The sequence below is a fragment of the Scyliorhinus torazame genome, chromosome 7, assembly GCF_047496885.1.
Source record: "Scyliorhinus torazame isolate Kashiwa2021f chromosome 7, sScyTor2.1, whole genome shotgun sequence".
In the NCBI taxonomy this organism is placed as follows: Eukaryota; Metazoa; Chordata; class Chondrichthyes; order Carcharhiniformes; family Scyliorhinidae; genus Scyliorhinus; species Scyliorhinus torazame.
The window spans coordinates 211,964,351-211,985,975 of record NC_092713.1 but is presented as its reverse complement, the minus strand read 5'-3'; the positions used below and the strand labels follow the sequence as shown (position 1 = coordinate 211,985,975).

Sequence of the window (21,625 nt, the reverse complement as noted above, 5' to 3'; positions counted from 1 at the left end):
ATACTGGAGGGTGCCCCCAGAGAGGTCCAGGCACCTGAAACGCATTTTGAGCACGCCAAAGCACCTCTCTATCACTCCCCTTGTCGCTACATGGGCATCATTGTAGCGGTTCTCCGCCTCATTGCGTGGCCTCCGTATAGGCGTCATCAGCCACGATCGCAATGGGTAGCCCCTGTCACCCAGCAACCAGCCCCTCAGCCGGGGATGGCGTCCCTCGTACATGCCGGGGACGTATGACCGTGACAACACGTATGAGTCGTGTACACTGCCCGGGTAACGGGCGCAGACGTGCAGGATCATCATGCGGTGGTCGCAGACCACCTGTATGTTCATCGAATAGGTCCCCTTCCTATTGGTGAACATGGCCCTGTTATCTGCAGGTGGCCGCACGGCGACGTGCATCCCATCAATCGCGCCCTGGACCATGGGGAACCCGGCCACGGCAGAGAAGCCCACGGCCCGGGCATCTTGGCTGGCCCGGTCCACAGGGAAGCGGATGTAGCGGTGCGCAATGGCATATCGGGCGTCTGTCACTGCCCAGATGCACCGGTGCACCGATGTCTGCATTATGCCGGACAGGTCCCCACCTGGCGTCTGGAATGACCCCGTGGCATAAATGTTCAGGGCCACCGTAACCTTGACGGACACGGGGAGAGGGTGTCCCCCGCCAGTGCCACGCGTTGACAGGAGTGCCAGCAGGTGGCAGATGTGTGCCACGGTTTCCTGGCTCATCCGGAGTCTCCTCCTGCATTCCCGGTCCGTGAGGTCCTGGTACGACAGCCGGGGCCGGTACTCACGTGGCGTTCTCGGGTGTCTCCGTTGCCGTGGGGCCGCGACGTCCTCCTCCCCCTCCTCGTCCTGTCGGGCGGGTGTCCCTCCAGCCTGGTCGGCTGCCACCTGCCCCTCTGCGGCAGCCTGCACTGCCTCTCTGGCACGCTCCTCCTCCTCCTCCTCCTCCTCCTCATCCAGGGCAACATAGACATGAGCGGCTGCCACCATGGCGGCCAACATCGCTGGCTGACCAGAAAACATGACGGCCTGTGGATGGGGGTGGGGGGGGGGGGGAACGACGACACGTCATCATTGCCCATACCCCCTCCTCCGCCCAGCCAGGTGGCATGGACCGTATGGGTCCGACTGTTGGAGGCTGGCACCTAGCCAGGTGGACCAACTCACTTGCCCTCACACCCCCCCTCCCCGGCACGCACCTCCCCGTCCCCCTCCCCGGCACTCACCTCCCCGTACCCCTCCCTGGCACGGACCCCCCGTCCCCGTCCCCCCGTCCCCCTCCCCGGCACGGACCCCGTCCCCGTCCCCACTCGCCGGCACGCACCTCCCCGTCCCCCTCCCCGGCACGGACCCCCCCCCGGCCACCTCCCCAGCACGGACCCCAGTCCCCCCGTCCCAGACGCCCCCCCCTGTCCCCCTCCCCGTCACGGACCCCCCCCCCCCCCCCCCGTCCCCCTCCCCGGCACGCACCTCCCCGTCCCCCTCCCCGGCATGGACCCCGTCCCCGTCCCCCCGTCCCCCTCCCTGGCATGGACCTCCCCGTCCCGTCACCCTCCCCGGCACGCACCTCCCCGTCCCCCTCCCGGCACGGACACCCGTCCCCTTCCCCAGCATGGACCCCCCCCCGTCCCCCTCCCCGGCACGCACCTCCCCGTCCCCCTCCCCGGCACGGACCCCCCCGGCCACCTCCCCAGCACGGACCCCAGTCCCCCCGTCCCCCTCCCCGTCACAGACCCCCCCCCGTCCCCCTCCCCGGCACGCACCTCCCCGTCCCCCTCCCCGGCACGGACCCCCCCCCGGCCACCTCCCCAGCACGGACCCCCGTCCCCCGTCCCCCTCCGCGGCACGCACCCCCCCGTCCCCCTCCCCGGCACGCACCTCCCCGTCCCCCTTCCCGGCACAGACCCCCCCCCGGCCACCTCCCCGGCAGTCATCCTCCCGTCCCCGCACTCATCCCCCTTCCCGGCACTCCCCCGAAGCCCACCCCACTCTAAGCCCACCCCACTCTAAGCCCACCCCCGCCGCACACACACACACACAACCCTACACACACCTCTCCCACACACATACAGACTGCGGCCACGCCATCGCCTCTCCAGCGGCCAACCCCCCAGGCCATCACCCACCTCCACGCTGGTCGGCGTCAACCTTGAGCACTGGTTGACGCCGATTTAAAGGTATTTTGATTTACGCCGACGTGACCACAACTTCGGCCCATCCGGACGGGAGAATATCGGCAGCCCCGAAATCCATTGCCTCGCGCCCACCCGTGCCATTCTCCGAGGCGTGCGGCGCGATTGACGCCCCGCTGACTTTTCTCCCTTCGGAGAATTCGGCGGGCGGCGGGGGCGGAATTCACAATGGCCCACGGCGATTCTCCGACCCGGTGGGGGGTCGGAGAATCGTGCCCCAGATATGCAAATACATGCGCAAATGTATTTCGAATGAGCTCTGATCAAATGAAATCTACTTAACACATTGTTTTATACCTCAGTCCAAAATCGTTTCAGTTGATTGTACTATGAGAAAGGGTTAAGTATGTATAATGAAATATCCCTTAAAGGAAGCATTCTTAAAGAAACCTAGGCTTATTATTTTGTCATGTTGATGCAAATGTGGGATTGACACTTTTACATTACATTAATAAATTCTGATTTAAATTCTGTCGGCATGTCTGAGTGATTGACGAGCTGCGAGAGGCATCAAAACAAGTCCAAACCCATCTTCAACCAAAATCCACCTCCTTTCTCTATAAACAAATTTGCATGATTAGATTTTTCATAATTTTTCAGTCACTTCAAAACGACATTACTAGTGGAGAAGGGATGGCCCAAGGATGCAAAAGGCACAAGATAAATTCAAATTTTCTTTTATATGCAGCTGTGTGCCCATTCATTAAATATCAATTTTTACACCTCAAACTGCTTCTTGCTAAGTTTACCAGCCACCTGTAGTTATCCTTCATTGCTAATTTATAGCTTCCTGCCATTGAAAAGTAAAAATACTGTGGTGCTGGAAATCTGAAATAAAAACAGAAAATGCTGGAAAAATTCCGCAGATCTGGTAGCATCTGTGGAGAGAAGAGTCATGCAGATTCAAAACCTTAACTCAGTTTCTCTCGCCACAGATGCTGCCAGACCTGCTGGGTTTTTCCAGCATTTTCTGTTTTTATTTCAGTTTTTTTTTTACTTTTCAATGGCAGGAAGCTATAAATTAGCAATGAAGGATAACCACAAGTGGCTGGTAACCTTAGCAATAAGCAATTTTAGGTGCAAAAATTGATATTTAATGGATGGGCACAGCTGAATATTCACACATACTTGTAACATTTACCCCTCAGCCAACACCAAAAACAGTCTAACTAGTTGTCACTTCACTCTTTTGCAGAGATATTCACAAACTGGTTGCTACATTTGCCTGAAAAATAATAGTACATACACCTCCAATGTAATTAATTGGCTACTGAGAGCTTGGAGAATCATGAAGAATTGGAAATCTATTATTAAAAAATTCCTTCTTGGCATTCATTTCTATCACACCTGGTGCCCTCTCATTTTGAAGTGACAAGGGAGAGGACCCAGAAAGTGAATTGTAACGAACAGAGACAGTTCTCTGTTATACTGTGGTTTAAAAAAAAGAGGAAGAGGGAAACAGTCTCCACACTGGAACAGGGCAGCAGAAGAAGCTAAGTGAAGAAGGCAGTCGGAGATTAGTGACTCCATGCTGTCGGCCGTTTGGGCATAAGTATCCCTTTGGAGCAGTAGGGTTCTGCTTGGCATAGCTGACATTCTGATACTGTGCCTGTAATTAATGTGACTGTACTCAGAAATCTCAGATAACAAGATTGAAATCCTGCGAGGTGGGCCGTAGTAGAAGCTGTCCAAAATGGAGTGAAATTTAGAAATAATTCCGAGATGAGATTTTCCAATGTGAAGGTTGGAATCTCTTGGGAGAGAAATAGAGCTCCAGTGAGGATGCTCGACTCAGTTTCACTCTTGTCTGGATGGGTTATTGAGAAATCCATGGGATCTGTTTTAGTTGCATAAGGCATTTATTGTGTAGTGTGATGTGTTCAATGCGTTTTCCTGTTAATTCACATGTACGTCATGTTAAATCTGTGTGTTAAAGTATAAGATTGATATTGTACATTGCTTTTATCTTTCTGACCTTGTATTGTAAACTTCAATTCTGTTTGTTCAAAACTTGAGGAATCTTGTGGCTTTCTTCACTTTTTTTTCTCAATTTTAGAGTACCCAATTCATTTTTTCCAATTAAGGGGCAATTTAGCGTGGCCAATCCACCTAGCCTGCACATCTTTGGGTTGTGGGGCCGAAACCCACGCAGACACGGGGAGAATGTGCAAACTCCACACAGACAGTGACCCAGAGCCGGGATCGAACCTGGGACCTTCGCACCGGGAGGCAGCAGTGCTACCCACTGTGCCATCGTGCTGCCCCGTGGCTTTCTTCACTGAGCAAGTGCCTTGATTCTCAAACTTTGTCTGCTTTAAATAAAACGTCATTGGTCCCTAACCAGATCTTAGCAGCAGCTTGGGAGTCTGACCAAGGTCCAGGACAAGCATTATTCTGAATGGCACATTATCTGTGATTCAGAAAAATCGGTTTCAGAATAATGCCACCAGGATTATTCTGAGGGGTGCCCTGCAGATCAATCCTCAATACCTGGGGATTTCAGGACATTCCTGGAAGTTTGCCAAACCCGAGTGAGGGCGTGGAAAACCAGGAAAGGCTCTCTGTTCTGGTCACTATTTAGTAAACTCTCTCGCGATGTGTTTGTGCAACCTTTGCATGAGGACAGGATAAGGTTTTAATGTAATCATCCTGCGGTCAAGTAAATGGCTACGCTCATTTTTGAATCTCACGCATGGATAATTTTCACTTCAAAGTGAATGAGAGGGCACCATGTATGAAGCAATCCCAAGAGGGAAAAAAATAACCTCCATTTATACATTTACATTTCTTCATGATTCCGTAATTATACCCTTAACGACCAATGAATTACATTGGAGGTGTATTTAATGTTATTCTTCAGGCAAATGTGGCAACCGGTTTGTAAACAGCCTGACAAAAGAGTGAAGTGGATAACCAATTAGTCTGTTTTTTGGTGCTGGTTGAGGGGTAAATGGGGTAAAAGAACAGCAGGTCACCCTACCTCAAGAGGTATCAGAGCACCCACCCCACCTTCTTTCCTGAAGAAGCAAATGGTCCCTCAGTTTAATATTTCACTCAAAATATGGTACCTCTAACACTTGTCGACTGAGCTGACCCCCCCACCCCCAAGGTTAATAAGATGTCTGTTAAAATCTACCGCAGAGGGTTGTGAATGCAGCATCACTGAATATAAGTAAAGCTGCGATAGACAAATTATTGGTCTCTCAGTGATTCAAGAGGATTGGATGGCAAACCAGAGCTGAAGCCAAAAATCAGCCACGACCATATTAAATGCTGGAGCAAGTTCGATGAGCCATATTGTACTCCTGCTCCGATTTCATATGGTCTAAGATCTAATTTCAATTTATCCAGTTAACTTACAATAGAAACGACACCTTTTTTAAGAGGGCAATTTTCATAAAAATTTTAATTTAGACCTCGCACTGGTGTATGAGTCACTCACACATTAAAATACACAGAATGGAATGTATGCAACAGAATTTCTTGGAGGTATAAAAATATTTGAATTCAATTTTTGCAGCGGTTGCTGCAGCCCACAGGCTTTTGTGTAATGTGGAAGTTAGAAAGCCTGCGTGCAGGAAGTAAATTTGTGGTAAAAAAAATGAGTAAGCAGCAGCCAGGAGGCAAAACTGCAACCTCCACCGGTCTATTTTGAAACCCTGGAGGATGAAAGAGCCAAAATTGGTTTATTTTAATTGTTCATTCTTGGGCTACAATTTAGGAAATGTCCCGTCTTCTCCTTTTCCAATTGCAAGGGTCCGTCTTGTTGATTTTCTTGATTCCCATTTCCTATATGTTATCTATTTTTTTCCAATTAAGGGGCAATTTAGCATGGCCAATCCACCTAGCCTGAACATCTTTTGGGTTGTTGTGGTTGAGACCCACACAGACCCGGCCGGAATGTGCAAACTCCACACGGACAGTGACCTGGGGTCGGGATCGAACCCGGGTCCTTGGCGCCGTGAGCCAGCAGTGCTAACCACTGTGCCACCCCGCCTGTATCTTATCTTTATTGATTTTAGTCCATGGATTGTTAATTGATACATACAATTAAGTCGAGCAGAGGAAACAGAGAACTCAAAGTTTACAACTGGGACATTATGCTATGAAGTTTTGTATTTCGGGCCACAGAGCTAAAACTTTCTGGCACCCAGCAGACTGGGGAGGTTCAATTCAATTGGCAACCATTGGGTTGGCCAGGGGCAATTTCTGCCCGATGACAATCAGCGACTGGTTCCGGCCAGATGATGTCTCGAGGAGAACCTGCCAGAAGACCTGAGACTCTCGAAGTAAGAAGTTGTGTTTTTTCCCTCTCTTTCAGCTGCTGCCTGCCTGCTGCCTCTGTTAGTCTACATTGAAGACCAGTACAAGCTGAAGGAAAAGATAACATCCAGCTGAAGGCCTAAACTAGAGAAAGAATTTAACTGGAAGATATCCATTTTAAGTCAACAATCCCTATCTTTTATTTTTTATCATTATTTTCTTCCTTTTCCACTACCCTTTCCCTCTATGTTGGCTGTCTGTGTTTGTGTAGAGTGGGACGTGTTAGAAAGGGGGGGTTGGGAATTAGATAATAGTTAACCAGTTGCATTGTTGCCTAATTAATTTCAATTACTGCTAGTAATAAAAAGTTAATTGTGTTTAAATTTACAAACCTACAATAACAGTAGTTCTTGAGTAACCAAAGGCCTTGGGTATTTTAAAATAAAAGTTAATTTCGCCTGTGTTGTGACTCCGGGTCAAGTGGGGCTGGAATTGACCGGGCTCTAGCCCAGGGGTCCATAACACACAAAGCACCATTCCCAAGTTCTTCTCCAGAAATTCTAGCTCTTTGGTGCTGTTCTATAATTTCTACCCAAGTCTAGTTAATTAGCTAATCCTGCAAGTGAGGGCAATAGAATAATGTAAATGAAAGGAATGCCTGGAGCATTGAGAATTCACACCAATAGTATGCAGTCTTGATCCTCTGCTTGAGTAGCAGAATCAGGTAGAACTTTGAATATTGCAGGGTGGGGGGGGGAAATGGGGAGGGACTGATTAACAATGGCTTGATGATTAAACGTGGACAAAGCCCTAAATAGTGTCCACACAATGAGGGACATCCATGGGCACGATTCTCCCAAAGGGGAACAAAATCCCATAACACGCACATTTAGCATCGTGTTTCCTGTTGCTCGCAGTGCCGAAAACCACATGGCTATTCAACGCGACTCAAGTTGTATAAGGGGCCTGAATGGTGGGAACACGTGACCGATTCTGCACTTGGCCCCATTTTCTACAGTGGTGTACTCCACTCGCCAGAACCCCCCATTGTACTGGGAGATCGGGACACCATTTTTAAATGGCGGCATGGCAGCATGGCGGCCCCCCCCAACAATCACAAAGGGCACCCCCAGCCTGATCAAACATGCAAAAGAAATGCCAGCTGGCAGTGCCTCCTGGGCACCCAGGTGGCATTGCCAGAGTGCCCAGGATGTACTCCCAGGGCACAACTCTGCCCAAAGGGCATGCAGCTGGAGGCCTCCAATTCCCTGGGAGACCCCCACAAGTGCCATTCCACCTGGTCCCTATTTGTGGAGACCAGCACTGCACAGCGTTTACCCGAGGTCTTTGAGGCAAAAGGGATGAATCCTAAAGCCTCAGGTAGCTTGGGAATCTGCACATTAGAGTGAGACTAGCTGACTCGCTCTAATATGCAGATTTGCCAAAAAGTGATCCCGTCCACAATGGGCAGGATTTACATCACAATGTCTTGTGAGATCGCGTTAGATCTCGTGAGACGTTGCAAGCCAGGTAGGTCTCAGGAGCAGCATCTCCTGGCTTTTATTGGCCATGCTGCCCCATAGCGAGCTGCTTTTCTGGCTCAGCGTGGCCATTGGATCATGCCCATTGAAATGAAATGAAAATGAAATGAAAATCGCTTATTGTCACAAGTAGGCTTCAAATGAAGTTACTGTGAAAAGCCCCTAGTCGCCCCATTCCGGTGCCTGTTCGGGGAGGCTGGTACGGGAATTGAACCGTGCTGCTGGCCTGCCTTGGTCTGCTTTCAAAGGCAGCGACTTAGCCCTGTGCCATTGTCTGTAATTTGTAAACAATTTTATGGAATTTGCTGGAACAATATTTTATTGGCGTCTGCTTTTGGTAGCTGGGGTGGTCTATATTAGATATGTTACTTATCCAAATAGTAGATACAGCTTAACATCAGTGGCGGGATTCTCCACTCCCGCGCCGAAGTGCCCACGCCGTCGTGAACGGCGTCGAGGTTCACGACGGCGCGAAACGGCCCCGATCCTGACCGATTCCGGCCCCGACAATGGGCTAGGATCGGGGCCGCGTCGTCTACACGCGCCAGGCCTTGCTGCCGCGTAAAGGCGGCGCCGTATAGATGACGCGGCCGGTGCCGCATAACTGGCATCACCCGCGCATGCGTGGTTGCCGTCCTCTCCGAGTCCGCCCCGCAAGAAGATGGCGGACGGATCTTGCGATGCCGCGGAAGGAAGGAGGTCCTCCTTCAGAGAGGACGGCCCGACGATCGGTGGGCACCGATCGTCGGGCCATGCCACATTTGAGGTACCCCCTGGTGCAGGATCCCCCCCCTCCCCCCCGCAGGCCGCCCCCCCCCCCCCCCCCCAGCGTTCCCGCGCTGTTCCCGACGGCAGCGACCAGGTGTGGACGGCGCCGGGGGAAACCCGCCGTTTTGGCCCCATCCGGGCCTGAGAATAGCGGGGGTGCCAGAGAATCGCCATTTTGGGTGTCTCCGGTGATTCTCCGGCCTGCGGCCCACGGAACTCAACGGGGCCATTCCCGCCGCTTGGGAGAATTGCGGGAGGGCGTCGGACCGGCGTCCTGGGAAATTTTGGCGGCCCAGGCGATTCTCCCAACCGGCGCGGGAGTGGAGAATCTTGCCCCCTATTTCTTACCTCATCTCAGCTTAGCATTTAGTTTATGATACAACTCTTTGAGGTCTCTGTCGTGTTGGGTGCTCTGCTACACAGACGAACCAACACGGTTGCGGAAGGTACAACTCAGTTTTATTACTAACAATATTAACATCTGTAAACTGGTTACTGTGGTTCGTTCATTACCCTCTAACCTGTGGACCCAGCCCGAAGACTATCTTGGAGAGGCACTCAGCACATGGTGAATGTCTGAGTGGCTTGCTGTGAGCTCTGTGCCCTGAGCTGTCTCCTGCTGGAATGAGCTGGAAGTGTCATGTTCCCCATTTTATAGTGTGTCTGCTCTTGCTTGTGATTGGCTGTGATGTTGCGTGTGTATTGATTGGTCCGTTGATCTGTCCATCAGTGTGTATGTGTGTTTGCACCATGATGTTTATCTGAAAATCATGACATCCCTCCTTTTTTTACAAGAATATGTGCCTACGTGGTAATAAATATAGATGTGTACTGAGTGCAGCTGAATGTGTGTGTGTGCAATATCTCCAACATGTACATGAGGCTAAACTATATACAGCGGGTGTCAGGTGCAACATAGTAACGAGGTTGTACCATAAACAAAACAAGTGTAAGCATCAAGCATGAAAACGAACTCCTGTAACGACAAAAGCGAAACTTATTAACATTGTGGCATAAAACTTTAGTGAGTCCAATGTTCAAACAGGCTCATAAGTCCAGCCTAGTAGGTGGGCGACGAATTCGGGTTGACTGCCTCAAGGGTGGGTCAGGATCCACCGGTTGAGGAATGGGCCTGGCCACAGGCAACAGAGGAATGGGAAGCTCCACAAAGTCGACATCAGGAATAACAGGAGGGCGTGGCACAGGTGTATGATCACGTAGCGAGTGCGGAAGCAGGTGAAGAGCCTGGCGATTGCGCCGGCGAATGGAGCCATCAGGCATGCGAACCAGGAACGAGCGGGGAGCCACGTGTCGGAGAACTTTGGCAGTTGCCGAACAGCCACCCTCTAGTAGGTGGATGCGGACGTTGTCTCCAGGTGCCAAGGCAGGAAGATCAGTTGCCCGAGTGTCATGTGCCACCTTCTGCTGAGCACACTGCTGTCCCATCCTTTGCAGTACTGGAACATGGTCGGGTGTAGGGACAAGAATGGATGGCACAGTGGTCCTGAGGGCGCGTCCCATCAACAGCTGGGCTAGTGAGAGGCAGTGGCTAGTGGGGCCGAGCGATAGGCCAGCAGGGCTAAGCAGAAATCCGATCCGGCATCAGCAGCCTTGCAGAGGAGCCGCTTGACGATATGAATACCCTTTTCCGCCTTGCCATTTGACTGGGGATGCAGAGGGCTGGACGTCACATGTGTGAAGCCATACGAAGCAGCAAAAGAAGACCATTCTTGGCTTGCAAAACAGGACCCATTGTCCAACATGACAGTAATCGGAACGCCATGGCGAGCGAAGGTGTCTTTGCATGCCCTGATGACAGCGGACGATGTCAAATCGTGCAGGCGTATGACCTCTGGATAATTCGAAAAGTAATCTATGATGATTACGTAGTCCCTGCCAAGCGCATGAAAGAGGTCCACGCCCACCTTCGCCCAGGGGGACGTCACCAACTCATGGGGCTGAAGTGTCTCAGGGGGTTGCGCCGGCTGAAACCTTTGGCAGGTGGGGCAGTTGAGCACCATGTTGGCAATGTCATCGCTGATGCCCGGCCAGTATACAGCTTCTCGGGCCCTCCATCTGCACTTTTCAACCCCCAGATGGCCTTTGTGTAGTTGGTCGAGGAGCAGCTTGTGCATGCTGTGTGGAATCACAATCCAGTCACACCGTCAATGACGGCCAAGTCGTCCCGGACATTGTAGAATTGTGGACACTGTCCTTTGAGCCACCCTCCCGTCATGTGGCACATCACATGTTGTAGAAGGGGGTCAGCCGCAGTCTCTTGGCGAATACGGGCCAGACTTGAATCATCAGCTGGCAAATTGGCCGATGTGAAGGCCACATGCGCTTCGACCTGACAGACGAACCCCTCCGAATCGGGCGGTGTGCTCACTGCTCTGGATAGGGCATCCGCAATGATGAGGTCCTTTCCCGAGGTGTAGACCAGTTGGAAGTCGTACCTCCGGAGTTTGAGCAGAATGCGCTGGAGGCGAGGTGTCATCTCATTAAGGTCCTTTTGTATGATGCTGACCAGGGGACGATGGTCGCTTTCCACGGTAAACTGGGGGAGACCATACACGTAGTCGTGGAACTTATCTATTCCGGTTAACAAACCCAGGCACTCCTTCTCGATCTGCGCATAGCGCTGTTCTGTGGGGGTCATGGCCCGCGAGGCATAGGCGACCAGGGCCCATGATGCAGTTTCATCCCATTGCAGGAGTACCACCCCAATGCCGGACTGGCTGGCATCAGTCGAGATCTTCCTATCCTGAGAGGTGTCGAAGAACGCCAATACCGGGGCTGTGGTGAGCTTAATTTTGAGCTCCTCCCATTCCTTCTGGTGTGCGGGCAGCCACTGGAACTCCGTGGACTTCTTTACCAGGTGGCGACAAGCCGTTGTGTGGGAGGCAAGGTTGGGAATGAACTTCCCCAGGAAGTTGACCATGCCTAGAAAGCATAGCACTGCTTTCTTGTCTGCTGGCTGCGGCATGGCTGTAATAGCGCTCACCTTGTCTGCATCCGGACTCACTCCTGACCGGGATATATGGTCCCCCAGAAACTTTAGCTCAGTTTGGCCAAAGGAACACTTGGCTCGGTTGAGGCGCAGGCCATATTCCCATATCCGCGCGAAGACACGCTGGAGACGACTGATGTGCTCCTGTGGTGTGGTGGACCAGATGATGACATCGTCAACGTGGACGCGCACCCCTTCGATGCCCTCCATCATCTGTTCCATGATTCTGTGAAATACCTCGGATGCCGAGATGATGCCAAACGGCATTCTGTTATAGCAGAACCTGCCGAAAGGAGTGTTGAAGGTGCACAGCTTCCTGCTGGACTGATCCAGTTGGATCTGCCAAAAACCCTTCAAGGCATCAAGCTTTGTGAAAATTTTAGCCCGGGCCATTTCGCTCGTGATCTCCTCCAGTTTGGGAATGGGGTAGTGTTCCCTCATGATGTTGTTGTTCAGGTCTTTCGGGTCGATGCAGATCTGGAGTTCGCCAGAGGGCTTTTTAACGCACACCATGGAGCTGACCCATGGCGTGGGCTCCGTGACCCGGGATAGCACCCCTTTGTCCTGGAGATCCTGCAGCTGCTGCTTGAGGCAGTCTTTGAGTGGTGCTGGGACTCTACGAGGTGCGTCAATGACCGGGGTGACATCCGGTTTGAGCCGTATTCTGTAAGTATAGGGCAGTGTGCCCATGCCTTCGAATGCCTCCTGGTTGTGGATGAGGAGCGAGTGGAGCTGTGCCCTAAATTCAGCATCTGGGAAGTCTGACGTGCCTTCTGGAGACAGAGCGTGTACCCGCTGAACGCGTACAAGCGCGGGAGGCCGCGAAAAGCGCGCGAAATGGCCGCCCTCGTCTGGGCCGCGGGCCGGGAGGAACCCGATGGATTGGACCCGCTCGGCCTCGTAGGACCCCTGCCTTGCCGATTCGGCCGCGTAGGACCGCTGCCGTGCCGATTCGGCCGCCTGGAATTGGGAGTAGCGGCTGGGTCGCGTTTTCATGGAGGACGCAGGCTTCGATGGTGGTGGCTAGGGTGAGGCTTTTAATCTTGAGGAGCTGCTGGCGTAGGGTGCCCGAGGTGACCCCAAAAACTATCTGGTCCCGAATCATGGAATCGAAGGTGGCCTCGTAACCGCAGGACTGCGCGAGGATACGGAGGTGTGTTCGGAAAGATTAAAAAGGCTCATCCTTACCCTGCAGGCGCTGCTGGAAGAGGTACCTCTCAAAACTTTCATTTACCTCGACGCTGAAGTGTTGCTCGAGTTTGAGAAGGACCGTCTTGTACTTCGTCTTGTCCTCACCTTCCGCGAACACCAGGGAATTGTAGATGTAGATGGAGCGTTGCCCTGCCGTGGCGAGGAGGAGGGCGATTTTCCTGGTGTCCGAAGCAATCTCCCTTTCTGTGGCTTCCAGGAAGAACTGGAAGTGCTGTTTAAACAACTTCCAGTTAACGACAAGGTTTCCAGCGATTTGGAGCGGCTGCGGCGGGCTGATGGTGTCCATGGCGCAGGGTGGCGGATTCCTGAAGATGCGTAGGTAGGTCTCACAGTTACTGGGTTCCAATCCTGGTACTATGTCGTGTTGGGTGCTCTGCTACACAGACGAACCAACACGGTTGCGGAAGGTACAACTCAGTTTTATTACTAACAATATTAACATCTGTAAACTGGTTACTGTGGTTCATTCATTACCCTCTAACCTGTGGGCCCAGCCCTAACACTATCTTGGAGAGGCACTCAGCACATGGTGAATGTCTGAGTGGCTTGTTGTGAGCTCTGTGCCCTGAGCTGTCTCCTGCTGGAATGAGCGGGAAGTGTCGTGTTCCCCGTTTTATAGTGTGTCTGCTCTTGCTTGTGATTGGCTGTAATATTGTGTGTATATTGATTGGTCCGTTGATCTGTCCATCAGGGTGTATGTGTGTTTGCACCATGATGTTTATCTGAATATCATGACAATCTCCTCTTAGTTAACATTTTTTGTTGTTTTTTTTGCAACGACCTGGTGCACAGCTGTGAAATTATACCTGCTGCATTTCACAATCAGGGCATTTGAAGCCAAGAATCATTTTCTAATTAATAACTTAAGAGCAGTGTTCAAAATGTAATTATTGCAATGCATAAAACATCGCAGAACAGTGACTTTCCAAAACAAACATAGATAAAGTTAGTTTCATTGTACCAAGTGTGCTAATATGCAAATTCAGGTTTGGTATTATAATCAATTACGATCAAAAGAGAGAACAGCTAATTCAACCTCAATGTCTTCATGATGAAAAGAACCATTAGTCCAATTAGCACCAATTACCAAAAGATAGTTCATAGTTGGTAGATACAAAACTCCAAATTGGAACTTTAAATTGGCAGAAACTGACTGCCTCAGCAACCAACCACCAAGAAAGCTGTTTCCTTTTCTAAATATATCTCACTGGACTAGTGCAAAGAGAGAAGCCCACTTAGCAAATATGTTGACATTTCTGTGAGTTAACCGCAAATGTCCTCACCCGTCCATTTGCAATGTTTGACCTCATTTAAAATAATGGATTTTAGGCCTAGATATTTGGGGGGAAAGCATTTCTTCAAAGCATACTCTTGGTTACCTGGATTATTTTGAAGTCGGATTGTTCATAATCTACGCAAATACATTTGAAATACTTTTTTATTAGGGATAAAACAAGATAACTTGTATTATTTGGACATGTAAACTGACCTTCAGTTGCATTTGAAGTGGAAAAGTTACCATGGTCTGTAGTATCGGACACACTAGAAAGTGAAACAGTCGTTGTGGTGGTCCCTGAAATAGAAAAGTAATGTTACTTTCTTGTGCTCACATTGATTAGTCATTGGCAGTCACTCCTTAGCCACTGCCCATATTGTATCCATATTCAAATGTAATTCTTAAAATGACCAGTTAGATGTGGGAAAGTAGAGTAAGTTAAAGCTTGTTCTATTGTCTCAAAGTTGATGTTTGCCTCTGTTTGGAATCTCGTGACAACAGATTCAAAATGAGGAAGAAAGTAAACCCCCAAAACATGTAGCGCATCCTGTATTTCTTTAGTTTCAGACGACACTGGTTTGAAATTTTAAGCAGGTGTATTTTCTGAACACAAGCTGTGAATTTTTTGTTCAGTAAAACGGAAAACACTGTTTGTCAATTCATTGCTAATTGATGCTGACTGGTAGACAGGCTTGTCCTGTGGACTGGAATCTGGACTGAGACTTCCCAAAATAATTTACTGCAGATCATTCTAACAGGACAGAATGTACACTTTCAGCCCACCAGTCTATAGTGGATTGACCCTGGCTAAACAGCAGAAGCAGCACATGATAAACAGAATGATGTGGCTCCACAACCAACTGATCAGATCAAAGTTCTGCAATTCTGCCATGACCATTCATGAATAGTGGTTGGCAAACAACTAGCCAATGAAAGGGGCTCCATAAACATCCTCATCCTAAATAATCAAGGAGTCGAGGACATCAGCGCAAAAGATAAGGCTAAAGCATTTTTAACCGTCTTCATCAGAAATGCAAATGGATGATTCATTGAAATCCAGATGCTCCAGAATACCCCACCCATCACAGATGCCAGTCTTCGACCAATTTGATTCACTCCACATAATATTAAGAAATGACTGAAGGCACGGAAAATACAAAAAGCTATCGGATCCGACAAAATCCCAGCTGTGGCATGAAGATATGTGCTCTAAAACTAGCTGCTACCCTGGCCAAGTTGTTCCAATGCTAACTGCCAACCCCCTGACAATGCAGAAAATTGTCTAGATATGTCCTCTTCACAAAAAGCCGGACAAATCCAATCAGGCCTATTACTGTCCCCTCATTCTAATCTCAGACAATAGCAAAGTAATGAAAGGTGCCCTTGGCAATGCTATTAAGCGTCTCTTCGTCAGCAATAATCTTGTCACTAATGCTCAGTTTGGGTTCTGCCAATTTGCTCCTGATCTCATTGCAAGCTTGATTCAAGGACAAAAGAGCTGAATTTGAGAGGTGAGAGTGACAGCCCTTTACACCAAGGCAACTTTCGATCGAGTGTGGCATCAAGGAGCGCTAGCAAAACTTGAGTCAATGAGAATCAGCGAGAAACTTTCTACTGGTTGAAGTCGTACCTAGTACAAAAGTTGCTGGAGGCCAATCATCTCAGTTCCAGGACATCACTGCAGGGTTTCCTCAGGGTCCTGCTGTGGGCCCTTTATCAGCTTCACCAATGATCTTCCCTCCATCATAAAGTCAGAAGTGGGGAATGTTTGTGATTACACAATGTTCAACACCATATGAAACCGCCCGGATACCGAGGCAATCCATGCCCAAATGCAGAAAGACATAGGACTGGGTTCTCCGGCACGTTCGCCCAGCGACCGGAGAATCCCGCCCGAGGCCAATGGACCTCTCCTTGTCCACCTCTCACCCATGGCATTCTTGCGACGAGCGGGGCAGAAGAATCCAGCCCACAGACAACATTCAGACTTGGGCTGATAAATGACATTTGCACCATATACGTATCAGGCAATGAACTTCTCCAATAAGAAAGAATCCAACCACCTCCTCTTGACATTCAGTGGCATTATATCACTGAATTTCCAAACATCTTGGATGTCGCAACTGTCCAGAAACTAAACTGGACCAGTCATATAAATACTATGGCTACGAGATCTGGTCAGTGGCATCAGTCTGTACCATTTACATGTAGCACTACAGCAATTTGCTAAAGCTCATTTTACACAACCTTCCAATCCGTCGACCTCTACCACCTATAAAGACAAGGACAGCAGAGCCTGAAAGCACCATCCCCTGCAAATTCCCCTCCAAGCCACATGCCATCCTGATTTGGCACGAAGCACCATGTCATTTTCTGACTGCTGGGTCACAATCCTGAAATTCCCTTCCTACCAGCACTGTGGGTGTACTCGCACCTCAGGGACTGCAGTTCACTACAATCTTCACATGGGAAATCGGGATAGCAATAGATGCTGGCAATTCTCGCATCCCGTAAAAAACTAAAAAGTCTTAGTTACAAGGGAGAGGAACAGAATACCAACCAGATGCTTCAGGCAGCCCCATCTCTCATTTATCTTAAATTAAAATCATGATTAAAAAGGATTGTCAGAGGCCTGACAACAACTATCTCATGTTTTTTGTGGCAAGCTGATCAACTATTCAACTAAGCTAATGCTGACCGTGGCAAATATTTTGTGGAATTCTTCATCGAAATAAGGTGAGTTCTCGGTAATGATTTTATCTCTGACTAGGACCTTCACACTACAACAGCCAGGATTTTCCACTCCTGTTCTTATTGGGTGGGATTGGTGACTGGACTGGAAAATCCCACGAGAGGCCCAAATCGTGTTTTATGTCAGCACAAAGTTTCACTGTGATCAGGACTCTTCCTGCAAGTGATATAATGGATTTTCCACCGCGCAATGTCAGGAACCTCATTTCATAGAACATAGAACATACAGTGCAGAAGGAAGCCATTCGGCCCATCGAGTCTGCACTGACCCATTTAAGCCGTCACTTCCACCCTATCCCCATAACCCAATAACCCCTCCTAACCTTTTTTGGTCACTAAGGGCAATTTATCATGGCCAATCCACCTAACTTGCAGGTCTTTGGACTGTGGGAGGAAACCGGAGCACCGGGAGGAAACCCACGCAGACACGGGGAGAACATGCAGACTCCTCACAGACAGTGATCCAGCAGGGAATCGAACCTGGGATCCTGGCGCTGTGAAGCCACAGTGCTAATCACTTGTGCTACCATGCTGCCCAACTTTCAATACAGTAACATATCATTATCAGGCCTCTCTGCAGCACTCATCCATGCACATTCGACAGAGGCATGATGTCAAGATGCTGCAAATTACAACTACTTTCAAGACTGGAGATGGGAGAGCTCACCTCTGAGGGAGTTTGGAGGTGAGTGCACAGCTCACCACAGGCATTGTTTCTTCAGAGGAGAGAGAGGGCACTAGCAAAGGCAAGGGGTGAACGACAAAGGCTTTGGAGGGTACCGGCGAGGGTGAGGGGGAACAGGCAGAGGCCTCAGAGGGTACAAGCAAAGGTTAGGGAGAATGGGAGAGGCCTCAGAGCGGACAAGCAAAGGAGAGGGGGAACGGGCAGAGGCCTAAGAGGGTACAAGCAAAGGAGAGGGGGAATGGGCAGAGGCCTAAGAGGGTACAAGCAAAGGAGCGGGGGAACGGGCAGAGGTCAAAGAGGGTACAAGCAAAGGAGAGGGGGAACGGGCAGAGGCCTCGAAGGGTATGCACGAAAGTGAGGAGGAGCTGGAAGAGGCCTCGAAGAGTACAAGCAAAGGTGAGGGGGAACAGTCAAAGACCTCGGAGGGTACAGGTAAAGGTGGAATGAACCAACAGAGGCCTCGTGGGGTACTGGCAAAGACAAGTGAGTAGCAGCAAGTGCAAGGGGCCAACTGACGAGGGCAAGGAGGAACCAGCAGAGTCACTGGGGGGGACTGAAAAAGGCCAAGTCAGTTCTGGAAAAGACAAGGGCAGCAGCAGCAGAGGCACCAGTGCTGACGTGGTCAATGCACCAGACCTGAAGGATGAAGGCACAGAGGTTGAAGGAACAGGGGCTGTAGGTTCAAGGCACCAGGGTTGAAGAGGTAATGCAACCAATACAAAACGCGAAGCCCTCGGGGCCTGAACGAGGGAAGTGATAGGCCCAGAAGAGGGAGGACTCAGCGCCAGAAAGGGAAGACAATCAAGCCTAAAGTGACCATCCCTGAGGCTTATGGGCTTCTGCCTTCTTGGAAGGCCCTAACACTGGGATAGACCCTTGGCCAAATGCAATGGGTGGGTGGCCAGTCATCATGGACTGATGGATCCACTCATATGTTGTGGGCAGTTAGGGGTAGTCTGCAGGCTTATTGCTGACAAGGGCAAGTTGGTGAGGCATGTCAGCTGCTGGCAAGGGCACAATGGCTGAAGAGTGTGTTCTGGCCCATTAGATGTGTTTTAACAGGTGCCCCTCCATTGACCGGGTTTCGCACAAGGCCTTGGAGTGAAGCTTGAGGCCTGTGTCTTACATGAGATTTCTGGATGCAGTAGAGTGGCCACAACGGTGGCCATTCGGTGAAGCTGCATCGGGTAAGGGTAGTGAGGGGTCTTGTCCATTCTGGAAGAAACTGAAGGGCAGGTCCTCAATGTGGTGGCCGTTGAGATGCAGCAACCAAGGGTGAATGGGCAAAGAGTGAACCCTTTGAGGCAAAAGCTAATTAATTCTCTCTGTTTACTTTTGCAGTGATTAGTATGAGGGAGAGATAGAGCCTGTGGAACTGGCTATCATTCAACTGGTGCATAGAGAGAAGATATCGATGGAGGTGTCTGACTCTCCAGAGGCGGAACAAACCCTGAAGAGGAAGGGTTGACTGGTCCTGCTCCACTGACACCGGAGTTACCCCAGAGATTGGTCGCCCGCCAAGGGATCTGGTGGCTCACTTATGCATCCTTCTGCAGGACATAACAACATAAGAACTAGGAGCAGGAGTAGGCCATCTGGCCCCTCGAGCCTGGTCCACCATTCAATGAGATCATGGCTGATCTTTTGTGGACTCATCTCCACTTTCCAGCCCGAACACCATAACCCTTAATCCCTTTATTCTTCAAAAAACTATCTATCTTTATCTTAAAAACATTTAATGAAGGAGCCTCTGCTGCTTCACTGGGCAAGGAATTCCATAGATTCACAACCCTTTGGGTGAAGAAGTTCCTCCTAAACTCGGTCCTAAATCTACTTCCCCTTATTTTGAGGCTATGCCCCCTAGTTCTGCTTTCACCCGCCAGTGGAAACAACCTGCCCGCATCTATCCTATCTATTCCCTTCATAGTTTTATATGTTTCTATAAGATCCCCCCTCATCCTTTTAAATTCCAACGAGTACAGTCCTAGTCTACTCAACCTCTCCTCGTAATCCAACCCCTTCAGCTCTGGGATTAACCTAGTGAATCTCCTCTGCACACCCTCCAGTGCCAGTAAGTCCTTTCTCAAGTAAGGAGACCAAAACTGAACACAATACTCCAGGTGTGGCCTCATTAACACCTTATACAATTGCAGCATAACCTCCCTAGTCTTAAACTCTATCCCTCCAGCAATGAAGGACAAAATTCCATTTATCCTTCTTAATCACCTGTTGCACCTGTAAACCAACTTTTTGCGACTCATGCACTAGCACACCCAGGTCTCTCTGCACAGCAGCATGTTTTAATATTTTATAATTTAAATAATAATCCCTTTTGCTGTTATTCCTACCAAAATGGATAACCTCACATTTGTCAACATTATATTCCATCTGCCAGACCCTAGCCCATTCACTTAGCCTATCCAAATCCCTCTGCAGACTTCCAATATCCTCTGTACTTTTTGCTTTACCACTCATCTTAGTGTCGTCTGCAAACCTGGACACATTGCCCTTGGTCCACAACTCCAAATCATCTATGTAAATTGTGAACAATTGTGGGCCCAACCCTGATCCCTGAGGGACACCACTAGTTACTGATTGCCAACCAGAGAAACACCCATTAATCCCCACTCTTTGTTTTCTATTAATTAACCAATCCTCTATCCATGCTACTACTTTACCCTTAATGTCATGCATCTTTATCTTATGCAGCAACCTTTTGTGTGGCACCTTGTCAAAGACTTTCTGGAAATCCAGATATACCACATCCATTGGCTCCCCGTTATCTACCGCACTGGTAATATCCTCAAAAAATTCCACTAAATTAGTTAGGCACGACCTGCCCTTTATGAACCCATGCTGCGTCTGCCCAATGGGACAATTTCTATCCAGATGCCTCGCTATTTCTTCCTTGATGATAGATTCCAGCATCTTCCCTACTTCCGAAATTAAGCTCACTGGCCTATAATTACCCGCTTTCTGCCTACCTTCTTTTTTAAACAGTGGTGTCACATTTGCTAATTTCCAATCCGCCGGGACCACCCCAGAGTATAGTGAATTTTGGTAAATTATCGCCAGTGCATTTGCAATTTCCCGAGCCATCTCTTTTAGCACTCTGGGATGCATTCCATCAGGGCCAGGAGACTTGTCTACCTTTAGCCCCATTAGCTTGCCCATCACTACCTCCTTAGTGATAACAATCCTCTCAAGGTCCTCACCTGTCATAGCCTCATTTCCATCAGTCACTGGCATGTTATTTGTATCTTCCACTGTGAAGACCGACCCAAAAAACCTGTTCAGTTCCTCAGCCATTTCCTCATCTCCCATTATTAAATCTCCCTTCTCATCCTCTAAAGGACCAATATTTACCTCAGCCACTCTTTTGTGTTTTATATATTTGTAGAAATTTTTACTATCTGTTTTTATATTCTGAGCAAGTTTACTCTCATAATCTATCTTACTCTTCTTTATAGCTTTTTTAGTAGCTTTCTATTGCCCCCTAAAGACTTCCCAGTCCTCTCGTCTCCCACTAATCTTTGCTGCTTTGTATGCTTTTTCCTTCAATTTGATACTCTCCCTTATTTCCTTAGATATCCACGGTCGATTTTCCCTCCTTCTACCGTCCTTCCTTTTTGTTGGTATCAACCTTTGCTGAGCACTGTGAAAAATCGCTTGGAAGGTTCGCCACTGTTCCTCAACTGTTTCACCATAAAGTCTTTGCTCCCAGTCTACCTTAGCTAGTTCTTCTCTCATCCCATTGTAATCTCCTTTGTTGAAGCACAAAACACTAGTGTTTGATTGTACCTTGTCACCCTCCATCTGTATTTTAAATTCCACCATATTGTGATCGCTCCTTCCGAGAGGATCCCTAACTATGAGATCCTGAATCAATCCTGTCTCATTACACAGGACCAGATCTAG

At 49.5% G+C, this 21,625-nt stretch overlaps 1 protein-coding gene across 1 annotated transcript in view; it reads right to left on the bottom strand.

The window, feature by feature from the left end:
* LOC140426830 (T-cell immunoglobulin and mucin domain-containing protein 4-like) overlaps positions 1-21,625 on the bottom strand; it is a 52,231-nt gene that overhangs the window by 22,765 nt on the left and 7,841 nt on the right. Inside the window, exon 3 of the mRNA XM_072512059.1 lies at positions 14,485-14,568. Within this exon, the coding sequence (XP_072368160.1) occupies positions 14,485-14,568 (84 nt within the window). The remainder of the gene's footprint in view (positions 1-14,484; positions 14,569-21,625) is intronic.